We start from the raw sequence: 26,024 nt of genomic DNA, 5'->3' as shown, positions 1-26,024 counted from the left end.
CATAAGGACTTAATTGGTTTATATGAAAGTAAGTGATATAAATTAAATGATAAACAATATGAAATAGTATATAGATCAATATGAAACTTCTAAAAAATTATTAGCAAAAAAAAAGGAAAAAGAAATTTAAATAAATTCATTTTAAATAATATGATATCATTAAAAGGTATTTTACCTATATAAGTTGAAACATAAGAATATATTTATGATAAAACATTAAAAAAAAAGAAAAGAAATATATTAATTAATCTTATTTTATATAAATTGAAATATAAATTTTTTTATATTTCCATATAATGTATATATTTATTAATGAAAATAGAAAATTTAATATCTATAATTTTTTTATATCTAATAGTTACCATAAAGCATGTATAAAAGTATTTATAATTATACTTAGTATATTAATAAATTACGTAATTTACCATATTGTCACTGAACATATGCTTATTATATCTGACGAAAGCAAGATTTTGAAATAAATATCCTACAAATAACACAATTAATTATCGTTCAACTTTATGTATAATATCACGCACTATCTAATACAAAAAAGTAAATAGAAATAAAAGATGTATTTGAATGATTATATATTGGGAATATACTCCTACATATACGTAACCGTAAAAAGATGTGATTTATAAATCCTTATAATTATGCTACAGTGTTATATAAATCAATTTATTTGAGTAATATAAATTCTTATAGTGTTAAAAGTTTTCTATATTAATATAAATAATTCTGTATATTATTAAAAAAAAATTTCAATAAAAATTATAATTAAAGTATATACAAAATGCTATGTATAGATCATTATAATACAAATATATTTTTAAAAGGATAATTCTAATATTATTAAAGTGTCATAATTATATTATTATATTTCATTATATAAAATGCATAATACATATTCATCGTAATTTTTAGCTGAACATATTCAATACGATTAATTTAATACTTTTATAACACTTAAAATTAACTAATCTTCTAATAAATATTCAAGGATATATAATGATTAAAGTTTTCCTATTGCTAAATTTATGAGAACGCTAAAATATATTGGAATTATGGCGATTATATAACTTAATAACTTTTGTATATACCTATAATTCCATATTTAACCCACATTTGACGTAAATAAAAGTCTATCTTGATTTCTTTTTCATAATTTTTTTTTTAATAATAAAATTTATTTTCTTTACTTTATATATGTGCGTAAAAATAATTTCATGTTATACTTCGTTTCAATAGTTTTTACTATATTCTAAAGAAAATTATATTTATATTGTACAGATTAGTATTAAAAAATTATTCTAAAAAATATATATGTATTAATTTGTTTTTTATATTAATCCTATTCTGAATGGGATTGATGCTTCTTTGTCATCCTACATCATTATACTTATTCTGCAATTAACTAATATAGCAATAGAAATACATATATGAATGTATTACAACTTCCGTAAAGAACATTTTTACATAATTTGCAAAATACAGGAAATCACACAATTAAATGTCGAAAAGACATTTTATGATAACTTCATTTCCTCAATTTTATAGGAAATGTTATTAGTTCAGGTTGTCCAGAAATTCTGTAATAACGATTAGTATATTTGAAAAGCATTAATAAAATTAAGAAAATAATTTTTGCATTGATTCATATATGATAAGTTATTTTCTGTTTAAAATATTATTAACTCACTAACAGTATTAGGGAGAGTATAAATAATCTTAATGGAAAGATATATAAGATGTTTAATGAATATATTCATAGTTACAATTTCTTATTTAAAATACTTGTATATAACATATGAAATGAGTGAATAGACATTTAAATAATTAATGAAATAATTTTCAGCATTAAGGCTGTAAAAATTATGTATTAAATTTAACAAATATCAATAAAAAAATATAAGATAATTTATCTGCTTCTATAAATATGTATTCAAAATGTGATAAACATATAGTAGTAAAATATTAATAAAATGATATATTAATTGGAGAGTAATTAATTCTAAATTATTCACAAGAGACTATTTATCTTATATTAATATAACTATTATAAATGATAAATGTCATTTGATATATTATTTATATGGAATGAAAAAATTATACATGAAAAAGGAATCAAGAGGAAAAGAAGAAATACTATTGACAATACAACAAATAAAAAGGTAAAGAAAATCATTTGATTAATATAAGATATTATTTTTATAAATCTAAATATATATCAGCTCTATATTAAATATTCGTTAACTATAAAATATATTGACTTGTACAAGGCTTTATATTTTTTCAAACAGGTTTCCTTACCATTTTACTCCTCGTATACCAAATTACAATGAAGTAACGCTAAATTGAAATAGATAGAATACAGACTCATAAAAAAAATAATAAAAAAAATAGATATTTTTTTTATAAAAAACAATATTACAAATATATTTGCAGAGTATATCGTGTTAATATTTTCTACATATATTCTAAAACTAACTTATATAACTAAAATGATATGAATTCGTTTACAAGATTAAAAAATATATAATTCATTTTTAAGATATATCCATTTTATTTTGTCTTAAGCATTAATTAGGATTTTGACTTACAAATAAAATTTTTAATAATATATAAATATACATATAATTTTAATATAATATTTACATAGTTTTAACATGATTCATTATAAAATTCAAATTTATTTAGTGCGCCATTATAATGATGTTTAGGAACGCAATATATTTTTTGACATAAAAAAACAACTACAAGAGTAATTACCAATAAGGTTCTTTATAAAAAAAAAAAATTACACTTAAACTAAGAAATAAAGCATTTAGAGTAGACAATATATATATTTGGTGTATTATTATTATAATAAAAAATGTATATATATCTAATTAAATTTATATAGAACTAGTCTCATATCATTTGCTAGTGATATTTAAATGAAACCTTTATAAATCCATTATTACATATTTTTGTATACCTTTATAATAACCTTTATCTCTAATTTATATTTTAACAATAATTTATTTATATAACTGATATTATCATATATTGGAAGTTTTATAATTTTAATGAATAAACATTGTAAAAATCTCTTATATTAATCTCTGCGATATTAATTATTTTTACCTCTACATATGTAAATAAGGATAGGTGAAAATACATTTGGCCACAAAAATAAATATAATCGTTTATTAAATATTATAATTCAATAATAATGAACATTAATTTATAATACTGTTAGGAATTATAATTCATGTTTCCCCTAATGTGATAATATATTACCATGTTAGTATAATATTAAATTCACGTTATTATATCCTTATTCCACATGATAAATATATTTTACAAAATTATATTTTTAATAGAATAATATAAACGTCATTAATAAAAAGAAATAGTGTATTTTGAATTAGCAGTATAACAGTTATTATCTTTCATAGTAACTAATATCATATAAATGGAGTAGTTTTTAAATGTTTAAAATAATATTATGTATAAGAACAAAATATAGATAAAAATTATGAAAATACTTTTAATGAACTTCATGAATAATATCCTGAAATATATGACTATATAAAAAAAAATAAAAAAAGACAAGAATGATATGAAATATTGTATATACCATATTTTTCGTGAAGATTAAGTAATAACTATATTAACTAGTATATGTTATAATATACCTAAATGCCTTAGCAATAACATATTTCAAGATAAATATATTACTAAAATAATATAGGAAATAAATGTTTCCAATAATGAATGTATAGGATGCATGAGGGGATTACATGATTAAGGGTATAAGTTAAAATATATTATGAATCATCCTCAAAGCTATTTAAAATGCAAAGGTATAAAAGGTAAAGACACAATTCAAAATGGTAATGAATGTAATGTAATTTTCGAATAAAGCTTATAAATTTTTTTAATACTCATGAAACTCAGCTTCAATATAATAAGCATCAACTGTCTATGAGTCTAATAATAATGTATTAATAATGATACCAGCAGGATTTTTATATGAACATAGCTATGTATTAAATATGATATTATACCTCAATAGATTTTTTTCATATTAAAAATCAAACATTATACACGAGTGTGATTTAAGTATAAAATTACGATTACATTAAATAAATTAATATTTTTCTCAAAATAATCTACTTGGTTTTTAAGATTATTCTGAAAAATATTTTAAAATTTTATATTGTGATCTAGAGATGTAATTAAAATTGTTACTCATAAAAGAGCCACTAATGCAGTAAAATATAATTGTACTATACATAACCCTGCAGATAAATATAATTCACATGCTCATATAATAAATTCATACGCTTCATCTTATAATTTCGCATATGCTATTCTTGTTAAATGAAGCTCTGAATATGTAATAGATACATATGATGATAGAAGATCAAATGTCAAAGTTTCTTCTGATCATAATTTGGTGTATTACATCCTTATAATCAAATAGGAAAAAGAAAAATCTTATAAATAAATTAATTATTTTTATTTATAGTTATATTTTTTTTTTTTTAATAAACAAAAAAATTTGAATCTACATATAACCGTTATATATTAGGTTTTTAATTGGTGAATGAGATAAGCATTCATAAAAAATATATTTATTCAGTAACGTTTAAATAAATACTACTCCAAAGTATTCGTACATATAAATGATGATATAATTGTTAGACAATTACATATTTCATTCTGATAACATTCTATGAACAATTTTGTAAAAATAGATATAAAACAATTTTTAAATTATACTCTGTTTATTACAAGTGTTAATTGAAATAAAAATATGCATAACATTATGCTTCATAATATTTATTTTAAAAAACTATTTTAAATATTATTTCATATAATTAAAAATATATATAATATATAACACTGTAGAAAGATAATTGCAATTAATGAATGCGTAAATATAAAAAATATTAATATATATAAAATATAGTAAATTCAATGAAAGTTTAGTATATAAAGTATTCTTAATACATGCAAGTTTAGAATTAATGAATTATTAAATAAGGGGTAATTATAATAGTAAATATTTATATTATAGTATGAAATAAAAATATTTTAATCATAATAATAATACATGTAATTATATCATGTATCATATTATTTTATATATCATTATTAAATTTATATAGAAATAATATTACAAATAAAATTCCAAGCACATATATTTTCTATAAAATAAATAAAATTATAATATATATTTATGGAAATATGAATATATATTATAAATAATAAACATGTTAAATATTATTAATATTTTATAATAATATATATTAGTGCGTGAACAAGGACTATACTATATCATTAATAAGTATTATTCATTTTTATGAAATATGATGCAAATATATTCACAAATTGTATATTAAGAACTTTCGGATATAATTATTTAAATGATATAACTTTGAAATATAATGTAAAATCTAAATAAAATGTAATACATATAAACTATTAATCCTATGGTGTTAAAGAATATATTACGTAGCATATAGCATAAAAGCCTGATCCCACCTTTTACATTTTTTAGAAGTATTGTAATGGGTTGTATGATATTTGAGAACTTTTATTAATTAATTCTTCATTATCATTTTCAAATGAATTTAATAATTTTATATCCTTTTTATTTTTTCTTTTTCGAATTTTCCTTATTATACTTGCTATCGAATGTAAAGAAGATACATATGAAGTATACTGTTATTATAGGAAAAATTTGACATATATATTTATATGTATATTATATATTTTATATAATTTTTCCATAATCATTTGTATTGTAAACTGTAATACAATTATACATAGATTAATTTTATTTTTAACCTTATAAAGAAAGAATATAATTATTAATGTAGTAAATGACAAAATAAGTAAAACTAAAATAATAGCGCGTGCATTAATTCCAGATGTATGATGTGAAACTGCAGGAAGTTCTTGATTTGATGTAACTTGTGGTATATTTCTCGTATCTACATCTTCTCTATTTTCTATATATTCGTCTTTAAAATTACTTAGCAGTTCACGAAGACTGCGGTTATGTACGCCAACATACTTGCTTGATAGTTCCATGTACTTCACATAACATTCACTATGAAAATTGCATTTGTTACCTTGCCCTTTTAAATAATCATAAAGGTTATCCAGTGCTTCCAATATTTCAAATGTGCTGTCATCAAGATCATCAACATAATTTTTACATATATCAGGAACCTTTTTATGATTAATTGAATTCGTAATTGTAATCATATTTGTGTAAGCACTTTTAGTGCCTAGCTTATTGTATTTTTGAGAATTTAATATTTGTTTTAGTTTATAGTTGAAATATTTACAACGTGCATTTATATCAGAAAGGGGTGGTTTACTCTGTATATAGTCCAAATATATTATAAGGTCTTTACAATTTGGCACAAAGCTTTCATGGTTTTGGGAAAAACCCAAAGTTGCTGTAATAGCGCTACACGAATTCATAAGTTCTGTACTATTTTCCTTTGATTGATTCCTTGAATGTTTATTATAATCTTCCGAACAGATAGGAAATATATTTTTAAAATTGAACTGTAAAAAAGTTATAATAAATATAAAAGATTAAAATAATGTAGATAAAGAAGTATTTTTTTCTATGTTTATGTACATAACAATATTTTAAAATTAGTTACTGTATATTTTAATTTATATTAATAGTAGGAACATACTTCTGTTTTTTTATTTGCTGGGGTAGACATTGTGATATTTTATGGAAACTATACAAAATAAAGTATATATTTTTGTAATTACAAATGGTTGTAGGTAATTGTATTATACTACATCTACATATAATATATATGAATATATAGCACATAAATTTTAAACAGTTTTTTTAAATTTATATTTTTACTTGATTCTTCCAATATACAAAAATGTGTTTTTATTATGCTTTATGGATGTGGGAAGTAATTATTCAAATCACAAAATAATATTTAGAACACATAAATCACTCTGAAATCATATAATAATGTAAAATTATAAAAAATATATTTTGTCTTATAGTTATATGCTTATTATTCATAGAATAAATTAATCATTCAATATAATAAGCAATATAGTATATGTAATTATATTGTCGATATTTCATCCGATAACACTTATTTATATGTCTTCTTCTTGTATGCATATATTGGAAATAAATGTATGTTCATAAAAAATATTTTATTTTTACAAAATAAATAAATATATATTATAAATTTTATATTCATATTTATCTATATATTATAAAATGAATATTGCTTATATTGTAATCTACATACTAGTAATGAATTATATATTTATAAATAAAACAATAAGGTAATATCTTTTTATAAATTAAATGATAAATAAAAGATATATTATAGATTATAGGTATAAAGATCATATTATCTGATGCTCAGAAAAAATATAAATATTACTATTATATGTCTCTTATGTATAGAGAGATTTATTATATATTTAAGAACATATTATTTTTTCATTAATTGTTTATTTACTTCAATAATCTCATACATAACGGATACATAATATTATTACAATTATATATAGCTACATATATTATACCTAAATAGAACATGAATAATATATTTATGATTTAACATTATATGAGAATTTATATGGGTAAACGATTAAAGGGAAATTATCATTAAGATGTATATACATATATATTTCTACAATTATAATATATATAAAGAATATATATATATAATTATAAATATTTATTCATGAAATAATAAGACAAAAAAATTTCTATATATATATAATATAAAAGAAATTACAAACTATATATTATACCTATAATTCTTTTCATTTTTTTAGTGTTTTATCAAATATATCTTTGAAATATACCAGCTATTAATAAAAATACATGGTAACATATATAAATCATATAATCGAATAAATTTATATCATGTTTTGATATTCATTGTTTAAAGATAATATATTTTTTATAACTTAGCATATACACTTTTTTTCTTTTTTTACGATATTTATAAATTATTACTATATTTTTAAAATATCATCTATCATATATATCTAATTTTAAATAATAATATGCTTAAAATATAATTTGCATCCTAATAATAAAATTGGGTACAGATATGAAAAATTTTCTGAAAATCGGGAAACTCAAAATATAAAATAATATTTCTGTAGTTCACATTTCTTATATTGAAGGATCATGTTATTAAAATTTTAATATATTTTATGTAAACGTGCAAGGGACAAATATTTTATATGAAAAACAATAGTGTATAATAAATTTATATTTATTGTTCATAATAAATACTAAAGGGATAAATTATTTATGTATTACAAGATATTTTGTGCATATGATATATTATAATTAAGGATTTTTATATTAAGTAATTATGAAAAACATTTTATATTCCTTGCATGAATAATTTGTATATTATCCTCATTTGAGTGAAAAAGCTGTATTAAATATATCTTTTATATTACTATACATGTTATAAATATTGATATTTTACAATATGCGAATACACATAACATATTATGTATTTTTATTTTACATTATATAAATCTACTATCAATTCAATAAAGCACATTTTTAATAATAAATCAAGGTAATTATTATTTTATGGATTAAATGTTTGATAAAAGTAAATACACTATTTTTATATATTTATTTTAATATTTTGAGAAAAATAATGAAATAAGAAAATATAATATGCTGAGACAACTAATATAATAGCACAATTTTTTTTGCACAAATAGTTATATGCAATGCAGATTAATGAAGAAATATAAAAAACAATAGTTATATATTGTTAATTACTATATTACATAATTATCATGAAAAAACTTAAATGTTATATATTTATACTCCTTAATGATATTTTACATGGTATTGTATTTATAAACTTACAAATGCATTCCTTTTCTACATAATAAAATTATTTTTTTATAATTTATAAATTCACATTAGGTAAGATAAATATAACACTATATTCTCTTATTTAATAGATAAGAATATTTAGAAAAGAAAATATATTTAAAAAATTTTGCTAGTAATTTTCAAGAAAAGGGCGTATGAATTTTTTTCTTTAATTTTTATATAATTCACATGTATATAAGATAATAAATTCATAAAGAAACCAGTTGAGAATGTTTTTTTCCATTAAAAGTATAAAAAATCGAGTTTTAATATCATTATTATTTAAAAAATAATAAAAACAAATCATATATGTAAAATTTAAACGGCAATTCTTTAGAATCTATATAAAAAATTTAATAAAAAAACAAGATACATATGATATATATAATTACATATCTGATAATTATATCTTTACTGAATGAATGATGCGTATTATAAATATAGTTTAATTAGTTTTATCTTTAGAGTACATATGTAAAATATTTCCTTTATTTATTAGGTCTATGTCTATGTTGTTTTTACATTTCTAAATACACCCACCATATTTATAAGAACTATGATTATAATAAAAATGTCTTTAATAAATGTTTTTATATATACAATCAGATTTATTGTAGTTATTGTGAAGAAATATTTCTGTATAATGTTATATATCATTATAATATATATCTAAAATATATTAATATTTGAAATATGCTTTAATATATTTTTTAGTTAATAATATTGATAAAAACAGCTTTATTATATTTATTAGTATGTTATATGATAGATATAATAACAAATTAAATTTTCTCATATCTAAAAATATAACGAATTTGACATATAAATATTTAAATTCAAAGAAAGTAAATTCTTTTATTTTATTAGTTCTGTATAATATAAGACAAATAACAAATAAAACAATTGAACTACAAATCGATTACTTAACTAATGACAATTATAGTGTAAATTATATATTTCCTATGACTGCATTAATAAATATTATACATATAGATATTATAGATTTTACATAATATATTAATCACTTCATATTCATAAACAATTTTTTTTTTTTTAAATTTCTTAGTAAAATAAAAACGTACAGGTAAAAGCACTAATATTGTATATATATGATTAATATCAATAATTGTGTTAAAAGCAATATATGTAAGCATTTTATGTTTTTCTTTCATTTTTATAATATATTAGTATTAATTAAATACTTTTTCGTATTTTTTAAATATATATGTGCTCTATATATACGAATCGATTGAAGGTAATATAATTGTAGATTTATAGTTTATATGTAGCAATTCATAGTATACATTATTCATAATATGAAGAATAATATTATCGTATTTTATCATACCCTAAAAATAATTAATAAAAGGTATTTATATATTCAATTGCTCTATGATTTATTTTAATATACACTTTTCAATTTATTTTTATTCTAACATATTTATATTTGTATATAAATTTATACTGATTAAAATGTGTATATGTAACACAACATATAATTTTTTTCTTTAGTAAAATATTTATGGATAGGAATATATTTTTTATGTTATTATGGACAATAATAATTTTATAATATATATCAATATATATATTGCTATTCTATTTAATCATATTAATCAATTACATTAACCTTTTTTGTTTTAAGGTATCTTACCTTACACATTGTCATAAATGTAATTACAAGAATGTTCATATATATTTATATTTTCGTTATAACTGATTATAATATTTTTTATGATATAATAGGAATTTTGTATATTTATTGTAAATAATAGGAATATATATATTTTGTGTTATTATTCAATTATGTTAAGAATATTTAAGTAAACATTAAATTAATAATATAATACTTTACCATTTTTTAAATGGATGCCATAAAATTAAATTATCACATAAAAGATTTATGCTGATTTTTTTAGGTGTGTCATCAAATTACAAAATATAGTGAAATTATTCATTTATTATTGTATAAAAATATTAATATTCTGAGGATATAAGAATATATTCTTATATAAATATATATTAAAATATATATGAAATCTGAGGCTTAGAAATTTCAAAAAAATATAGTTATCTGTATGAGGTTTATCGTTATGGAGCTATATTTTGTATGGTTTCATAATAATATTGTAAACTAGAATGTTTACAATATGGAGTCTAAGAAAATAATATTAAATCATTTTCTATATTCTGTTTCCTTATGATATCCTTTTTACAGGAATTTATTGTCCTTAATTCTATTACTCTGATTAATTTAGTTGAAACTGAATAGTTAATTTTTTGTGATATTAGTTTTAGTGTAAAATATACAAGTACATTAAAATGTAAAAGGTATATTATAATTTTTTGAACTGTAAACCTAATTACGATTATAGATTGTGCAAAGTAGTTGATTTGTAAAATTAGAAAAATCTTAATTTTTTTTATTTGTTTTGATTATTAATATCATAAATATTATATACATATATAACATGTGGAAATGTGTTATAATAAATATATTCTTATTATTATAACGTTTAATTTATTCTCAATATTATTATAGATTATTACATAATTAAATATTCCTAATCTATAATACATTATGCTTAAATTATATTTGATAATTTATGTCTAAGTTATATATTTTAATAAATGTGTAAACTGTCATGAACCTAATTACATATAATATTGATGGGGGCACATATAAATTCAAATTTGTGTTCTACATTATGTGTACATTTTTAAGTGCTATGCATATTTATGATGGAATATAAAAACACTCTTCTAAAAATTTTGTATAACATTAATAAAAATATATCCAAGTTATACTTTTACCTGTATTATTGTGTAACGTTTTTTTAAGATATATTTCTATAATAAACATAAATGATTCACATCTAAATGTTTGAGAAGGAACATTTGTATAAACAATATTTTTTTAATTAAATATTAATACTTGATTAAAATATACAATCAACATTTTTAGTCTCATAATATATTTTTAAATTATTTTATTTTTTATTCATTGGATATATGATTAATTATAGGCAAAAAAAAAATAAAATAAAAAATAATTCCAGGTGTGAACATTAAAAATGCGTTTTTTCATACTTTTTAACATATAAATGTAAATAGAAATGAGAATATTTTTCAGATAAATTATGCTGAAGTAAAAATCTCTATCTTCCATATAACATAAGGTTATGTATACGTTAAAGGAAATATATATATAAATAAAAAATAAGTACATACATTTTCTTTTTATATTTTAATATTACTTTTATATATATTTGATTTATGTCTGATCGTCATTCGAAAATATCAAGGAACAAAAAGAAACCTCATTTATTTTTAATGAAGAAAAAATTTTACATGGAAAGACTATTATTTATGTATATGTAAAAATTTATGAGAATTATTTATACATCCATATCTTATATTGTCTAATAAACTATGGTTAAAAATGTAACATTGATTTTCTAATGATATTATATATATATACTTATATGAGTTAATCGGCGTTTATACATATATTTTTATTAAAAAACAATTATTCTATAACATTTATATTAGAAGGGAGAATGAAATGTTTTTTATTATTATATGAGAAAAAAAATATGTGCAAAAGGAAATAACATTTTTAGACATAAATTTTATTTCTCATTTGTATTAGAGAAAAAATAGTTATTTAGTGATGAAGATGTACTAACAAATGTCAATAGATATTAATATTAAAATTAGCTTCAATCTATTTGGAATTAATAAAAATATAAAAGATTATAGCAAACAAAATTTTAGAATAAATATTTATATAGTCTGATATAGAAAGTAAATGAGAGGTAAAAATATAATTAAATTATTGTTTAAATAAGCATGAAAAACTAGTAAATATATATAACTATATTAATAATACCGTAATAAGAAAATTATTAAAAATATTAATATAAAATTAATTGTACAAAGATATATCTTCAAATATATTTTTATTAAAAGAATGAATCATTTTATAAATGCATTTACTCAAAAAAAAAGTCCAATTATAAATATTATCATATTTTAGTATGTCGTACACAAAATTTTGATAATAATAAGAAATATGTAATACAAAAATTTTTACATATATATATTTAAGTATATAATATATATTTTTTTTTTTTTTTTACATTAATTTTATATTAATTAATTATTTTTATTATATATTTTTAGAGTGTTAAATATTGTTAAGTGTTATTATTTATTTATTACTATAACGTGTTATACAACATTTTAATATAAAAATTATTGAAAATTTTAATACACATTAATGAAATTAATTTTTCCCCATTTTTACATTTAAGCCCTGTAAAAGATTAACATATAAAATATTATCTAAGTTTAGAATACTCAGTTAACATATAATCGGAATTAGTATAAAATAGTCAATACCCTGTTTTTCCTATTTTCCCAATATAATACATAATAGTATATAACATATAATATCTGTGTTTTAACATGAACATATTAGAAAATTTTTCTTTATTATTTGGAATAAGTAATATTATTTTATATTGGGGGCGTTTTATATATAGTTTTTTTTTATTTTTCAGTATTAATATTAATCTTATATATGTATTATTACACATTTTATTTATTCTTATACGTATAAACACTAATTTATGCATTATATCATAGTTTAAGTATCTAATATATTTTTTTGACATATATAATTTAGTACTCTCTTCAATAATCATATGATATATAATATTTTTTGTATTCTATATCATTTTAATTATTACATTCATGCATTTGAAATTGATGTATCTTGGTATCCATATTCCTCAATATTTTTTTTTATTCTTCTAATAAGATGGAGAATATGCATTCCATATGGCGTAAACTAATATAAAAATAAGAATATAATGAGTTCATAGATATGATGATTGTTAAATAATTTTTTTCTTAATCATATAATAAAAATATTTGTATATATTTGTTCCATTAAAATGAAATTTTTATTAACCATATATAGATAAAATGAGATTATTAATATTATTATGGTAATAAATGCTGTCGTTACAATAGGAATGAAATTTTTCATATTTTTTGCGTTCGTTACATTTATTATTTCTCCGTATATCTCCTTTTCTCTATGTGTAGTTTCTGTTATTTCACGGAAATCAGCTTCTCTATTTTTCCATATAGTTTGAAAATTACCATAGTTTGAATTTTTTATTATTTTTTCATTGTTTTGAATTATGTTCATAAATTCATATAATTCCTTAAGCAAAAATACATCCTTTTATTTTTCATATATACCTAAAAGCTCTTTATATATTGCAGTAATTGGATTAAAATAAATATATAATGATTCAAAAGCTATATTATGTTCAGCAGAAATAAGAAGAGTTTCATAATAATCATACGCGCTATATAATTTTCCTATTTTAATATATAAGTCTTCATTCATGTAATTCATATCTTATATACAGTTTAATCATCATTAATTTCTAGAAAACGTTTCTTTAATTCTTCAAATTTAGAACTATCAGACACAAGATATTGTCTAATATTTTTATTTATTCAGAAGTTAATATAATCACAGAATTTCTTTTTTTCACAGGAATTATTTTTTCATTATATTCTAAGTATTTTATTAATTGCTCAACATATGCATAAATTTTATTGACTTCACTAGAATCGGACTGATTATTACTATTAGTGTTTTGAACGTGATGAGTACCTTCAGCCAGTAAATTTTTATTATCGAATATATTTTTAAATTTAATGAAATCTTTGTAAGAATAATACTAAAAAATATATTTAAATTATATTATTAAAAGAGAATAATAAAAATGAATATTTTAGTAAAGTGCTGCTGCAATAATTATATAATTAAATATATTTATATATATTTGTACTAAAGGGAAGTTACAATTATTTTTTTTTATATCAATTTGATCATCAATTGTGTGTTAATATAAAGGATTTAACTGAATATTATTTCGTAAAACTAGTTAACGTTTATAATAAATAGTATATTCCACGTAATAATAGCTTATATAATCTTAATATTTTTTATAATGCAATCATGATGTTATAGAAGATATATTATTTTAAAAAATCCATTAACACCATCTTCAATATTATAATTAATATATTAAATGCGTACAAAGATATATCCAAAAAAACGATGTAAGATAATGTGAAATATCAAATTTTAAGAAATAAACAAGCTTTAATTCTTATATTTTATTGATTACATAATTAGGTTTAGAGATAATATTTAATTTCTTGTTTCATATTCTAGCTTTATTACTTTGAGTCTCATTCTTAATACATAAAATATATTAGTTACTTGATATTATATAATTAAATAAGTTTAAAAAAATAAAAAATATTTCTATATACAATACATTACTAAAATATATTATTATGTGCCTTTGATCATTTTTTTTTATGTAATAAAATTTAATATTTTTATAATATATATATCTTCTTACTGTTAGCATATATTTTCATAATAGATAAAATTATAATATAGTAATTGTATGTATAGGTATATGTATTTTTATACTCATTTGTATATTTATTCAATATTTACATTTAATTTTTATTATGTACTACATATCAATATTTTCTTATTATTATATTTACAATAACTTATAATATATATTTTAAATAATATAAATATATATTTATGTAATTGCAACATATGTCACACATAATAAAACTGATAATTTAATTTAATTTATTATTTTTATTCCATAAAATTATTTATTCTTTTTTTTCTATATTCACATATAATTTGCACTTTACATTTTTTTCTTTTAATATATTTTCAATCAAAAATAAATATATATAATACAACTAATGTGCCAAATGTATTACACATAAAATATAGGATACACAATATTTATTTAACTACAGAAATATAATATAATCATTTTGTAAAAAAAATTATTACTATATATATACACCTTAAAATAAATCATTATAAATATATAATTTAAGAATATGTTCATATTACTTTTTCTTTTGTTGTAATTAATAGATATGGTATATATTATTTTTAAATTATATATTATGATTTTATATTTCCGTTTAAAAAATCGTATATTTTTTAATAAAATATATCTCATAAATTTTAATTATATTTAATTTATTGTATTAAGGTGTATACTATGGTTTATTATTTTTTCAAAATATTAACATATTTTGACCGTTAAAAATTATATATAATTTATATTAATCATTAATTTAATATTCATTATTTATATTAATACAATATGTATGTATCTTTATTACAATTGATATATTAGTATTAATTATATACTTTTATTTTCATAGTAAAAACTGTTACTATATTAGTTATATATATATGGAAATATTACATGATAAAGATATTTATTATAACATTAAATAAAAGATGCATAACTTGTACTATTATACAATATTCGAAAAATAAATTCTACAAAACTACTAATATAAATGTAATTTTAAAAAATAATAATATTCTTATACCCCCATACTATATGCCTGATTTAGTGCCAACATTGAAATAGAAATATCTGGTTTTTATATGCCTTAAATAACATTTTTTATTTAAAGAATTATATATTACCGAGATGAATATTTATATCATAAGCTTTATTTACATAAAAATTATATAAGTGACATGAAATAGCAAAAAAATTAAGTGAACCAGCATGATTATTACGCATTTTTTTAGATTTAATACTATAATATCTGTTAGATAAAAAGAATAAATTTGATATCATTGGAATCTGGTTTTTATTATTTAACATAACATAAATGAAATAAAACTTTGAAGAATATAACAAATTAATATCATCCAATGTGCTCAACTGAAAATTATGAGTTATATATATAATGTATATTTATTAATGTAAATAATATCATTAAATATGTTTTATAACCTATATTCATTATACTAAAAAATATATACATTCAATATTGTACAAATAATTTTATATTAATTAATATACCTAAAAAATACATGTATGTTAAATAAAAAAATAAATAAATAATAAATCTGTAGATGTAAATAAGAACAAAAATGAGAAAAAATTATGATAATATCAAAATTATAATTTGCTATTATTACAAAGTATGTCCATATATCCACCTATTATGAAAAAGCTACATTTAAATTAGTTTATTTATAATGTATTAACTGAATGCTAGTAATATAGGAAAATAATAGCATATCAAGAAATTACAAAAAATATGTGCATATATGAAGTAATTATATAGTTTCTCTAGATTATTATGTAGATATATTTTTAAAATAATATATAAATAACTTTTTGATAATTATGTTAAAAATACCTCAGTTCATTTTTTATGTTAATGAAAAGCATGATGATAATTAAATTCATTAGTGTAAAATTTACCCAAATTATTCATAAAAAAGGAAACCAAATATATTTTATATTTGGTGAATTTGTCAATAAATACTTCATCGTTATATTATGTATTTGTTCTAATTTATCTTCTGTTATCGTTCATTAAACATTTTGCTTATATTATAGAAAATAATTGCACGTAACCTTATTATTTATATATTTAGGCATTTTTAGTAAGAACATATGAATATAATAGAATAAATTTTAACTATAAATATAAGAATTCCAATTTAAAATATATTAGAAATGACACATAAAAATTAAGGTATATATGTAAAGAGAAAGATTTAATATGTATCCAGTACTATATAAAATATATCATATATGAAGTTATTCTTACGCAAGATAATGAAAAAATATTTTAAATAAGTTATGTCAATGTATACAAATAAAAATTTAATGAGATTATAATTATCATTTCTAAATTAAATTGGTATTATATTATCTTTTTCAAGTATATTTTGTGTAATCTTTACATTGAATAGTATTATATTTTTAGTTTCGTTATATTCAGAATTATTTAAATTAATATATTAATATTTTACCCTGATATATAGTTATATTACGTATATAAATTGGTTTATATAACATTACATATTAATATTAAATATTTATAATAAACGACATTTTTAGGTTAGGAATATGTAAGAGAATAGGTTAAGTATATAATCATTCTAAAGCAATATTATCTTTTATTTATTTTTTTATATATGATACTGGGATTTATGCGTAATGGTGAATCTTAAAAAATTATATTATTTAGGAAGGACATATATTAGAATATTGTTTTCTTCAGATATAGTAAGAATACATTGCGTGTCAATATGATAATTTACAAGAATTGTTAATTTATTAAATTTAATTATATTTATTTATAAAAAAGTAGTTATAACAACCATTAGTTGTCAATAAATATTTATAGATTATATACTTCTTTATTTTGATAGTAAATATTTATATTATATGTGAATATATGAAAATATATATTTCTGTTTCCTTAAAATAATATATGTAAATATATTTTATTCTCATTTTTAAAAAATTTTAACACATATTTTTTCTTATAATTATTTATTAATTTGTGGATGTAATGTATTTTTTAATAATATTATATTATTTAAAAAAAATTATATAGAATTCATTTTATTTTATTTTTGTAGTTAATTTATTTGAAGTTTCATAATGATCTATAAGCTATTTCATATTGTTTGTCTTTTAATTCTTTGTTTATCCTTTTATATGAATTATTCAATCTAGTATATACATTATTTTTTCTCTTCCTTTGTTTTCTTAACCTTTTTTCTCTTATTTGTAGATATGAACCAAAAGGTGTGTACTGAAAATAAAGTGTCATTGCTTTATTTTTGTTATTATGTAATAGGTATGATATAACTGCTTCATTATAATATGTAATATATTTTTTTATTACATTATATAAATATAATTTATTTTTAACCTTATATAGAATGAATAAAATTATTAACATTGAACAAGCAAAAATAACAACATTTGTGCCTATACCTGCGTCCGTCCACAACTCTTTCGTTTCATTTACTTCTGTTATTTTTTGTGTTCCTATTACTCTCGCTGCAACTGTCACCTCTGTAGGTCTGCTTACCTTCGTAATTTTCGGTTCAGGATAGAGATATGAATAATAAATTGTTCTACCATGTTGTGTATCTTTTAAACTATTCTCAAATACTTCATAATTATTTTTTACATTCGATAATATATCTTTAAAGCTATCATTATTCTTATAATCACATTCTTCTAACGACTTAATATAACCTTTTAACTTTAAAATATCCCAATAGCTTGGATGTGTGGCACTTCTTAATTGATCATATAAATTATATTGTTCTTCCAATTTTTTCAATGTTTGAATTAACTTATTGTTATGATAATGATTACTATACATATCCTTACATATATTTGAAAAATGTTCTTTGTAACTCTTTTTTTCATTTTTAATCAGCATTCTATCATAACATTCTTTTGCTGTATGACAGTTACCGCCATAACGCATCACAAGTTCTTTTAGCTTGTAATAGAAATATTTACAACTATCACTTAAATTAAAATTGGAATCCGTTTTTTCCTTATTCCTTTTATCTATATTATATAAATAAACGCCTAGATATTGGCATTCACTATTAAAGGGCACTATACTTCTAATGTTCAGGTTGTTACAAAAATCACTGCAAGCAGATGAAAAATAATTCTTGAAAGAAAAGTACTGATAATCATATACTCTCTTAAAATCATCTCTACATTTTGGATATATATCCGAAAAATTAAACTAAGAATTAAGGTAATAATGTATAAAATATATATAATAGGATTATTAAGAAAAACTATACTTGAGTTTTTTCTAAAATTATGTTATTTTGTAGTTAAGTCATTTAAATTATTGTTCGAATAATGGGAGAAACATACATTTATATTCATATTTGCGCCCTCATTCATTTTGTCCTAATGTTGTGAATCGTTACAAATAAAAAAATTGAATTCCTTCAATTATATATATTTCTATATGTTGAAAAAATTATGATAAATAAAACATTTCCATAATATGTATTAAATTTTATGACTTGTAAATTTTTTGAAACATTATATAATTTGCATTATTATTAAAATATATATATATTAAACCTTTTTTGACTAAACAATTTGGCTTTATTTAACATATTTTTATATAATTATATAAAATAACGATTACATTAATAATTTTAGATTATTAGACAAATAGGAAATATTAAAAAACACATTTATAACAATGTTATAAGTATAAAAATATCGCAGAAAATGATTTATTCCCTACTAGAGGTTAAATGAGGGGAAAAAATATATACAATAAATAAGCTTATTATATATTATTTATTCTTATTATATAAATATATAATAAGCGTAGAACATATATGAGTATAATAATAAAAAATATGAACTCAGGTTTAGAAATAATTTCTAATAATATGATTATATTTTAAGGTTCACAATTTTGTGATTAATATTTTCTTATTCCTATACACAAATTTATATACACTATATAATATAGTTTATTATAGTTATTCAGAATATTTTTTATATATAAAAAACAGAATATAGTTAATTTATAAAATATTATATTTGATTTATTATAAGTACGTTTTTCAGTAAAGAATCCCATTAAAATAATATTTATATTTAATACGTACATATTAGTTATACTTCGTTTTGTGATATATACATAAGTAAATTATTATGTTAATTTTGAAATAGTACAAAGTAAATTTAAAAAAATAAATATTGTATATTTTGAGATATCTCTATATTAAATCCTTATTAAGCATATTATATAAAAGGATTCTTTATGTATATAAATTATGTTTATAGCTCAAAATAAATAAATTCGCTTCATTCGCATTAAAAGTAAAAAAATTTGTTCCAAACAGTCCTAAAATATCACAAACTTATATGCATAATACCTTATGATTTATTATTCTTATGAACAAAAATAATATGATGATACCTTATATTAAGAATTAAAATTACTTTATAACATGCAATAAATGTTATATAATGCACAGCATGATATAATTATTTTCAGAATGTGTGTAAGTGATATTTAATAATTGGGATAGTTAGAAAGGTCAATATAATTAATAAATGTTATATTAACAAGGATGTTATGCTGTAGTTTGAATTCAAATACATAATGTGTTTGTACATTTAAGGCATATATAGTATTGTATTTAATAATATATTACTATAAAATAGACTTAATATTTGTGATTATAATATCTTTAAAAAATAATTAATTCTCATTTATGTACTAATAAATAATTCCTGAACTCAATGAGATATGTATCCGTAATTATGTAGATTTTATAATTCTTCGATATTAATTTATATTTATAAAATAATCCATTTTCCTATTTATGTAATATACTACATTTTTAAAAAAAAATTATAAATGTTAAATTCTGTATTTTCATCATACATGTACAATTTAGAGTTCATCATAAATAAAAAATGCAAGAAGATACTTTATATTATAATAATATATTTTATGATTGTGCATTTATTAAGGCCACAATCTTGACAAGAAAAAAGATTAATTTTGAACGATGTAAATTAAACCTCATCTGACAATTAAATATATATATATAATTTTTTTTTCTGCAATTTCATTTATTTTGTCGAAAAGAATAAAGTATTTAGGAAAATGTTATTTAACATGTTATTTTATATGAATAATTAGTTCATTAAAATAAATAATATATGAACACTATATGCATAATAAGGATAATGAAAAGGAACATTATGATTTATATTAATGCAGATGTATTTATACTCTGCATGAATAATATTGAAACACATTAATTAAATTTTCACAATTAAGCTATTTTTGTAATACTCGGTTATAAGTGGAATATAAAAAATCATATTGGAAAGTAAAATGATATATGCTATAAACATGTAGGTTATAAATTAATGGAACCCTTTAATAACTTAATACACGAATTATATTAAATTAAAACGAATTTACAACAATGTAAATATTAGATATTAATAGAATCAAGTAAATTGTTGAACACGGTTTTTTATCCAATATATGATGAACAAATGCAATGTTAAAATTATTAATTTCAGTTTGTAGCATTATATTTATTAACATTTAGGTTGATTTATAATTTTTATGTCGTTAACCTTTTATTGGATGATAATATTATAAATACAAATTTAATGTATATTTGTATTTTCTAATTTATATCTAGAGATATAGATATAATTATATGGAAAAATATATAATAGATGTATTAAGAATAAAAATAGCGTATGAATGGAAAATATATGATCATTTAATTCAGTTATTTAATAATCATTATTTGCTTACATTAATTCGTAAATTACTTTACATATTAAATTATAGAGATGTTATAAGGAAAAGAAAGAAAAACAGAGTAATAATAAACACGTATTCCTACATATTTAATTTAAAATAAACTTTATGTATCATTCATTATATATGGCTTAAATAACGTTTTTTTTTTTTGTATATTCAAAAAAACAAACCTTGCGTAAAACAGGTTATTTATATTTTTATATGAAATTAGAATCAATATAAAATAATAATGTTACCAAAATTACATGCATGGATTATGTTATATAAGTTAATAAGTTTATGTATGTATTAGAAAACTGGTGTACTATTAAAAAAAATCTTTAAGTTCTTAAAAAATATGTTTTTACTTATGCTTAAAAAGTATTTTTTAAAATACTACATTAATTGTTCCTATATATAATGCAAGTATCAATGGATGTATGATATCATTAGAAAAAGAAATATAATATAATTTAATCTTTACAAAATATTATAGAATATATTCTGTAATATATTTAACTGTAAATCATATAATTATTGTATATGAGGAAATATAGAATTAAATAATTGAAAAATAGAAAAAATCACTAGATATCATTAAAAATTAAAATGAATTTAATGAATAATTATTTAATTATAATAATCCTTATGTTAGATTTTTATATGCGCATATATTTGGATAATATAATTGAATGATATAGCTTTAAAAATTAAAGATATATGTTGAGAAATAAAAAATTTTACAAATTTCTGAAATACCCTTTTGTTAAAAATAACATGTATTATTTCAAATAAATTTATAGCATTATACAAAGAAGAAAATTCTTTTATATAAATAGTAATTACATTTTGTACTATAATATGATAATTCGCCTTGAGTATCATATAAAATATAAATAAAATTTTGAATTTAAAACTGTTAATTTTATTTATAAATTTTATTAATATATTATAAAAATATTTTTTATATGTTTACATTGCTTTTTTGCATATTATCATATTTCCTTAATGGTGTAATTTTACTTCATTATTTAATATTAGGTCATCTATAATAATATACAGAAAAATATAGGATGAAGTATAATAAATAAATAAACTTATAATTCTTAATTCTTATGCATCAAGAAAAAATAGACACAAGGAAATATATGGTACAATGTGTATCATGACGATTAATATATATAATAAGCACTTAGTGAGAAACAAATAAAATATATTAAAAAATAACGTTATTATTAATATATTTATCTAAAATATATTTAGGAAATAAAAATATTAATAAATACAGAATTTAATGTTTAAATAGCATAATTATGAATGTTATTCAATGATATTATATCAATTATTAACATCAAAATTTATATTATATGTAAATTGAAAGTATTATTTATTAAAATAAAGATAATATAAATAGGAACAACTATGCATTAGAATATATAATAATATATTTTTTTCATAAAATCATATTATTAAATATGTATTATAAACATACTTATATATATATAGTAATAAATATACTTATTATAATGGGGGGATATAAAATTCATATTTAACCGCAGTATCATACAGGTTATACATAACGGATCCTAAATTATTCGAAACATGGATAACTTATAATTATATTAAATAAAAGTGACTACTAATATATTGTCTATGTTTTCTTAAAAATATATAAAAATCATGTATTTTACTAAATTCTATTATTCTGAAAACTAGAATATCCCATTATAGTTTCGTAGTTACAAAAAGAAAATCATCACATATTCTTTGAGTATAATGACATAAATTCTGAAACTTTTTTGAAAATGCATCACTGTATTATCTTAAATGGAATAAAAAATCACAATTATAAAATTAAAATACGCTTTTCATTGATTATAACAATCCTATATTTTAATCCCCATAGCAAATGTTCCTTTAAAATAATATTTTATTCGAATTATATATTTAGTGGTAAAATTAGTCATAATTATATATATAAAATATATCTCATATCACTTGGAATGTTACTTGATATTTCGTATGATTTATTAATAGCCCATTTTTCATTTTTGTTATTCCATTTATTCCTTATGCGTTTTATTCCACTGAGTATATATGAACCATATGAGGTGAACTAAGTTATCACAAATAAAGTATTACAGTTATATATATAAATTCTATTTATTAAAAAATAATATATCTTAAAAAAATAGAATAAAATATTTTTTAGTGCATATATACAAAAAATGTCATAAGTAACCCTGTAAATAATCAATAAAATAAAGAATGTTGTTAATATTAGAACAAGTGGAATTATAAATGTAAATGCCTTATTATTTTGGCAGGGCGTTGATATTTGTGATTTATCAATGTTACTATATTGTTCTTCTATTCCTTTCTTATATTCAGATATAATATATTTTAATTCAAATAAAAAACTGTCCTCTGTATTCCATTCTTCACTGTCATTTATATTATTAAATGTTTTATATAAATCACTCAAAATATTCAGCAAAGCCAATTCATAATCCGTAATAGAATTTCGTATATATTTTTTGCATAATGTATTTCCTGAGCTTACATGACTAAGTATAGCTTTATAAATACTAAATGCACTTGTACTAACTATATCACTAGCCTTAAATACTTTATATAACCAATAATACAGGAAAAAACATAATGCATCATTATTTACTTCATCAGAATTATTCATTATGTTATAAGCAAAATTAATGGCTGCACTGCATTTAGCACCCTTAAATTTTTGTTTTAATTCATGGTTTGCGCCTATAAATCCATTAGTGCAGGGGTGTGTACCACTAGGCAAAGGTTCTTCATATTTTACTATTATTTTATTACATTTAGGAAAATATTTTACTAAATTGTACTACAAAAAAAAAAAAATAATAAATAAATGACAAACATAATACAATGAATAAAAAATTTTCATATTATTTGTGGAAAATGTAATATATTTATATTATAATATAGTACAAAACATATTAATATAAATAATGCACGTTAATCTCCCCCATCTCTGTAAGATTATAGAATTTCTCAGATTATATAAAAATAATTAAAGATATAATGAGCATAAAGATATATACCTATAAGCAAATTATATATAATATGAGGGAATATATAAGAACTTTTTTTAAAATTGTAGAATTCATGTAAAAGTATAATATGTATTCTATAATATTAATAATATAATGCTAAAATATGTAGTAGCAATTAAATTTCATATATAATATATTTTGTTTATTAATATTAATAAAAAAAATTAAATATTATTATTATATTTAAAAAAAGAAATGTTACATAACATAATTATATATGATATTATTGTTGCAAGGATACATTAGAATTATATAAATTTATATTTACAGGTTTAGATTTTAGTTTAATAGATTAGGGTTAATATATATTTACTTATATTTATTTTTCATTCATACATTAAGATATAAATTCTATTAGTTATTACAATTATTTTACAGGTGTTTTTTTTTTTTTTTTTTAGAATTATATAGTTATCATGTTTTATAATTATAATGTATTTAATATGTATATTGATATAATAAATTTTATTTAAATGAAGGATACAAAATATGGAAATCCTTTCAAATGATATTGCGTATCATATTATTAAAAATATATACGTATAACGTAATATTATTTAATATTATATATTTTGGTTTGTATGCTTTTTTTTTAATTCATTTTAAAATACATTATTCTTAGACATATTGTGTGATGAAACACTATTTTTACACATTTCTGCTTATAGGATTGCTTAAATGTGAATGAAAAATTAAAGTCACATAATTTTTTTTATATACACCATCAGCATAATATTTTTTTCTTTATTGATCAT

The 26,024-nt window shown here is 18.6% G+C and overlaps 5 protein-coding genes across 5 annotated transcripts in view; 1 reads left to right on the top strand and 4 right to left on the bottom strand.

Moving 5' to 3' along the window:
* Positions 1-36, top strand: part of PGO_000350 (variable surface protein) — a gene marked incomplete at both ends in the record, with an annotated part of 1,179 nt that extends 1,143 nt beyond the window's left edge. Inside the window, one exon of the mRNA XM_028690756.1 lies at positions 7-36. Coding sequence (XP_028546557.1) covers positions 7-36 — 30 coding nt within the window. The remainder of the gene's footprint in view (positions 1-6) is intronic.
* A 5,514-nt stretch (positions 37-5,550) lies between these two features.
* PGO_000345 (variable surface protein) lies at positions 5,551-6,743 on the bottom strand (the record flags this gene model as incomplete). Its single annotated transcript, XM_028690755.1, has 3 exons — positions 5,551-5,718; positions 5,845-6,576; positions 6,714-6,743. 3 exons carry the CDS (start codon positions 6,741-6,743, stop codon positions 5,551-5,553), a joined length of 930 nt encoding a protein of 309 aa, XP_028546556.1.
* Positions 6,744-13,676: 6,933 nt separating this feature from the next.
* On the bottom strand, positions 13,677-14,345 carry PGO_000340 (variable surface protein; the record flags this gene model as incomplete). The annotated part of the gene is made up of 3 exons (XM_028690754.1): positions 13,677-13,775; positions 13,899-14,038; positions 14,195-14,345. The coding sequence occupies 3 exons, from the start codon at positions 14,343-14,345 to the stop codon at positions 13,677-13,679; spliced, it is 390 nt and encodes a 129-aa protein (XP_028546555.1).
* Positions 14,346-18,481: 4,136 nt separating this feature from the next.
* On the bottom strand, positions 18,482-19,770 carry PGO_000335 (variable surface protein; the record flags this gene model as incomplete). Its single annotated transcript, XM_028690753.1, has 2 exons — positions 18,482-19,603; positions 19,741-19,770. The coding sequence occupies 2 exons, from the start codon at positions 19,768-19,770 to the stop codon at positions 18,482-18,484; spliced, it is 1,152 nt and encodes a 383-aa protein (XP_028546554.1).
* A 4,367-nt stretch (positions 19,771-24,137) lies between these two features.
* On the bottom strand, positions 24,138-26,024 carry PGO_000330 (variable surface protein; the record flags this gene model as incomplete). Its single annotated transcript, XM_028690752.1, has 3 exons — positions 24,138-24,284; positions 24,411-25,037; positions 25,992-26,024. The coding sequence occupies 3 exons, from the start codon at positions 26,022-26,024 to the stop codon at positions 24,138-24,140; spliced, it is 807 nt and encodes a 268-aa protein (XP_028546553.1).

This window comes from Plasmodium gonderi (genome assembly GCF_002157705.1).
Source record: "Plasmodium gonderi DNA, contig: Pgo-contig_30, whole genome shotgun sequence".
Taxonomy (NCBI): domain Eukaryota; phylum Apicomplexa; class Aconoidasida; order Haemosporida; family Plasmodiidae; genus Plasmodium; species Plasmodium gonderi.
This window is presented reverse-complemented; position numbering and strand designations above follow the sequence as displayed.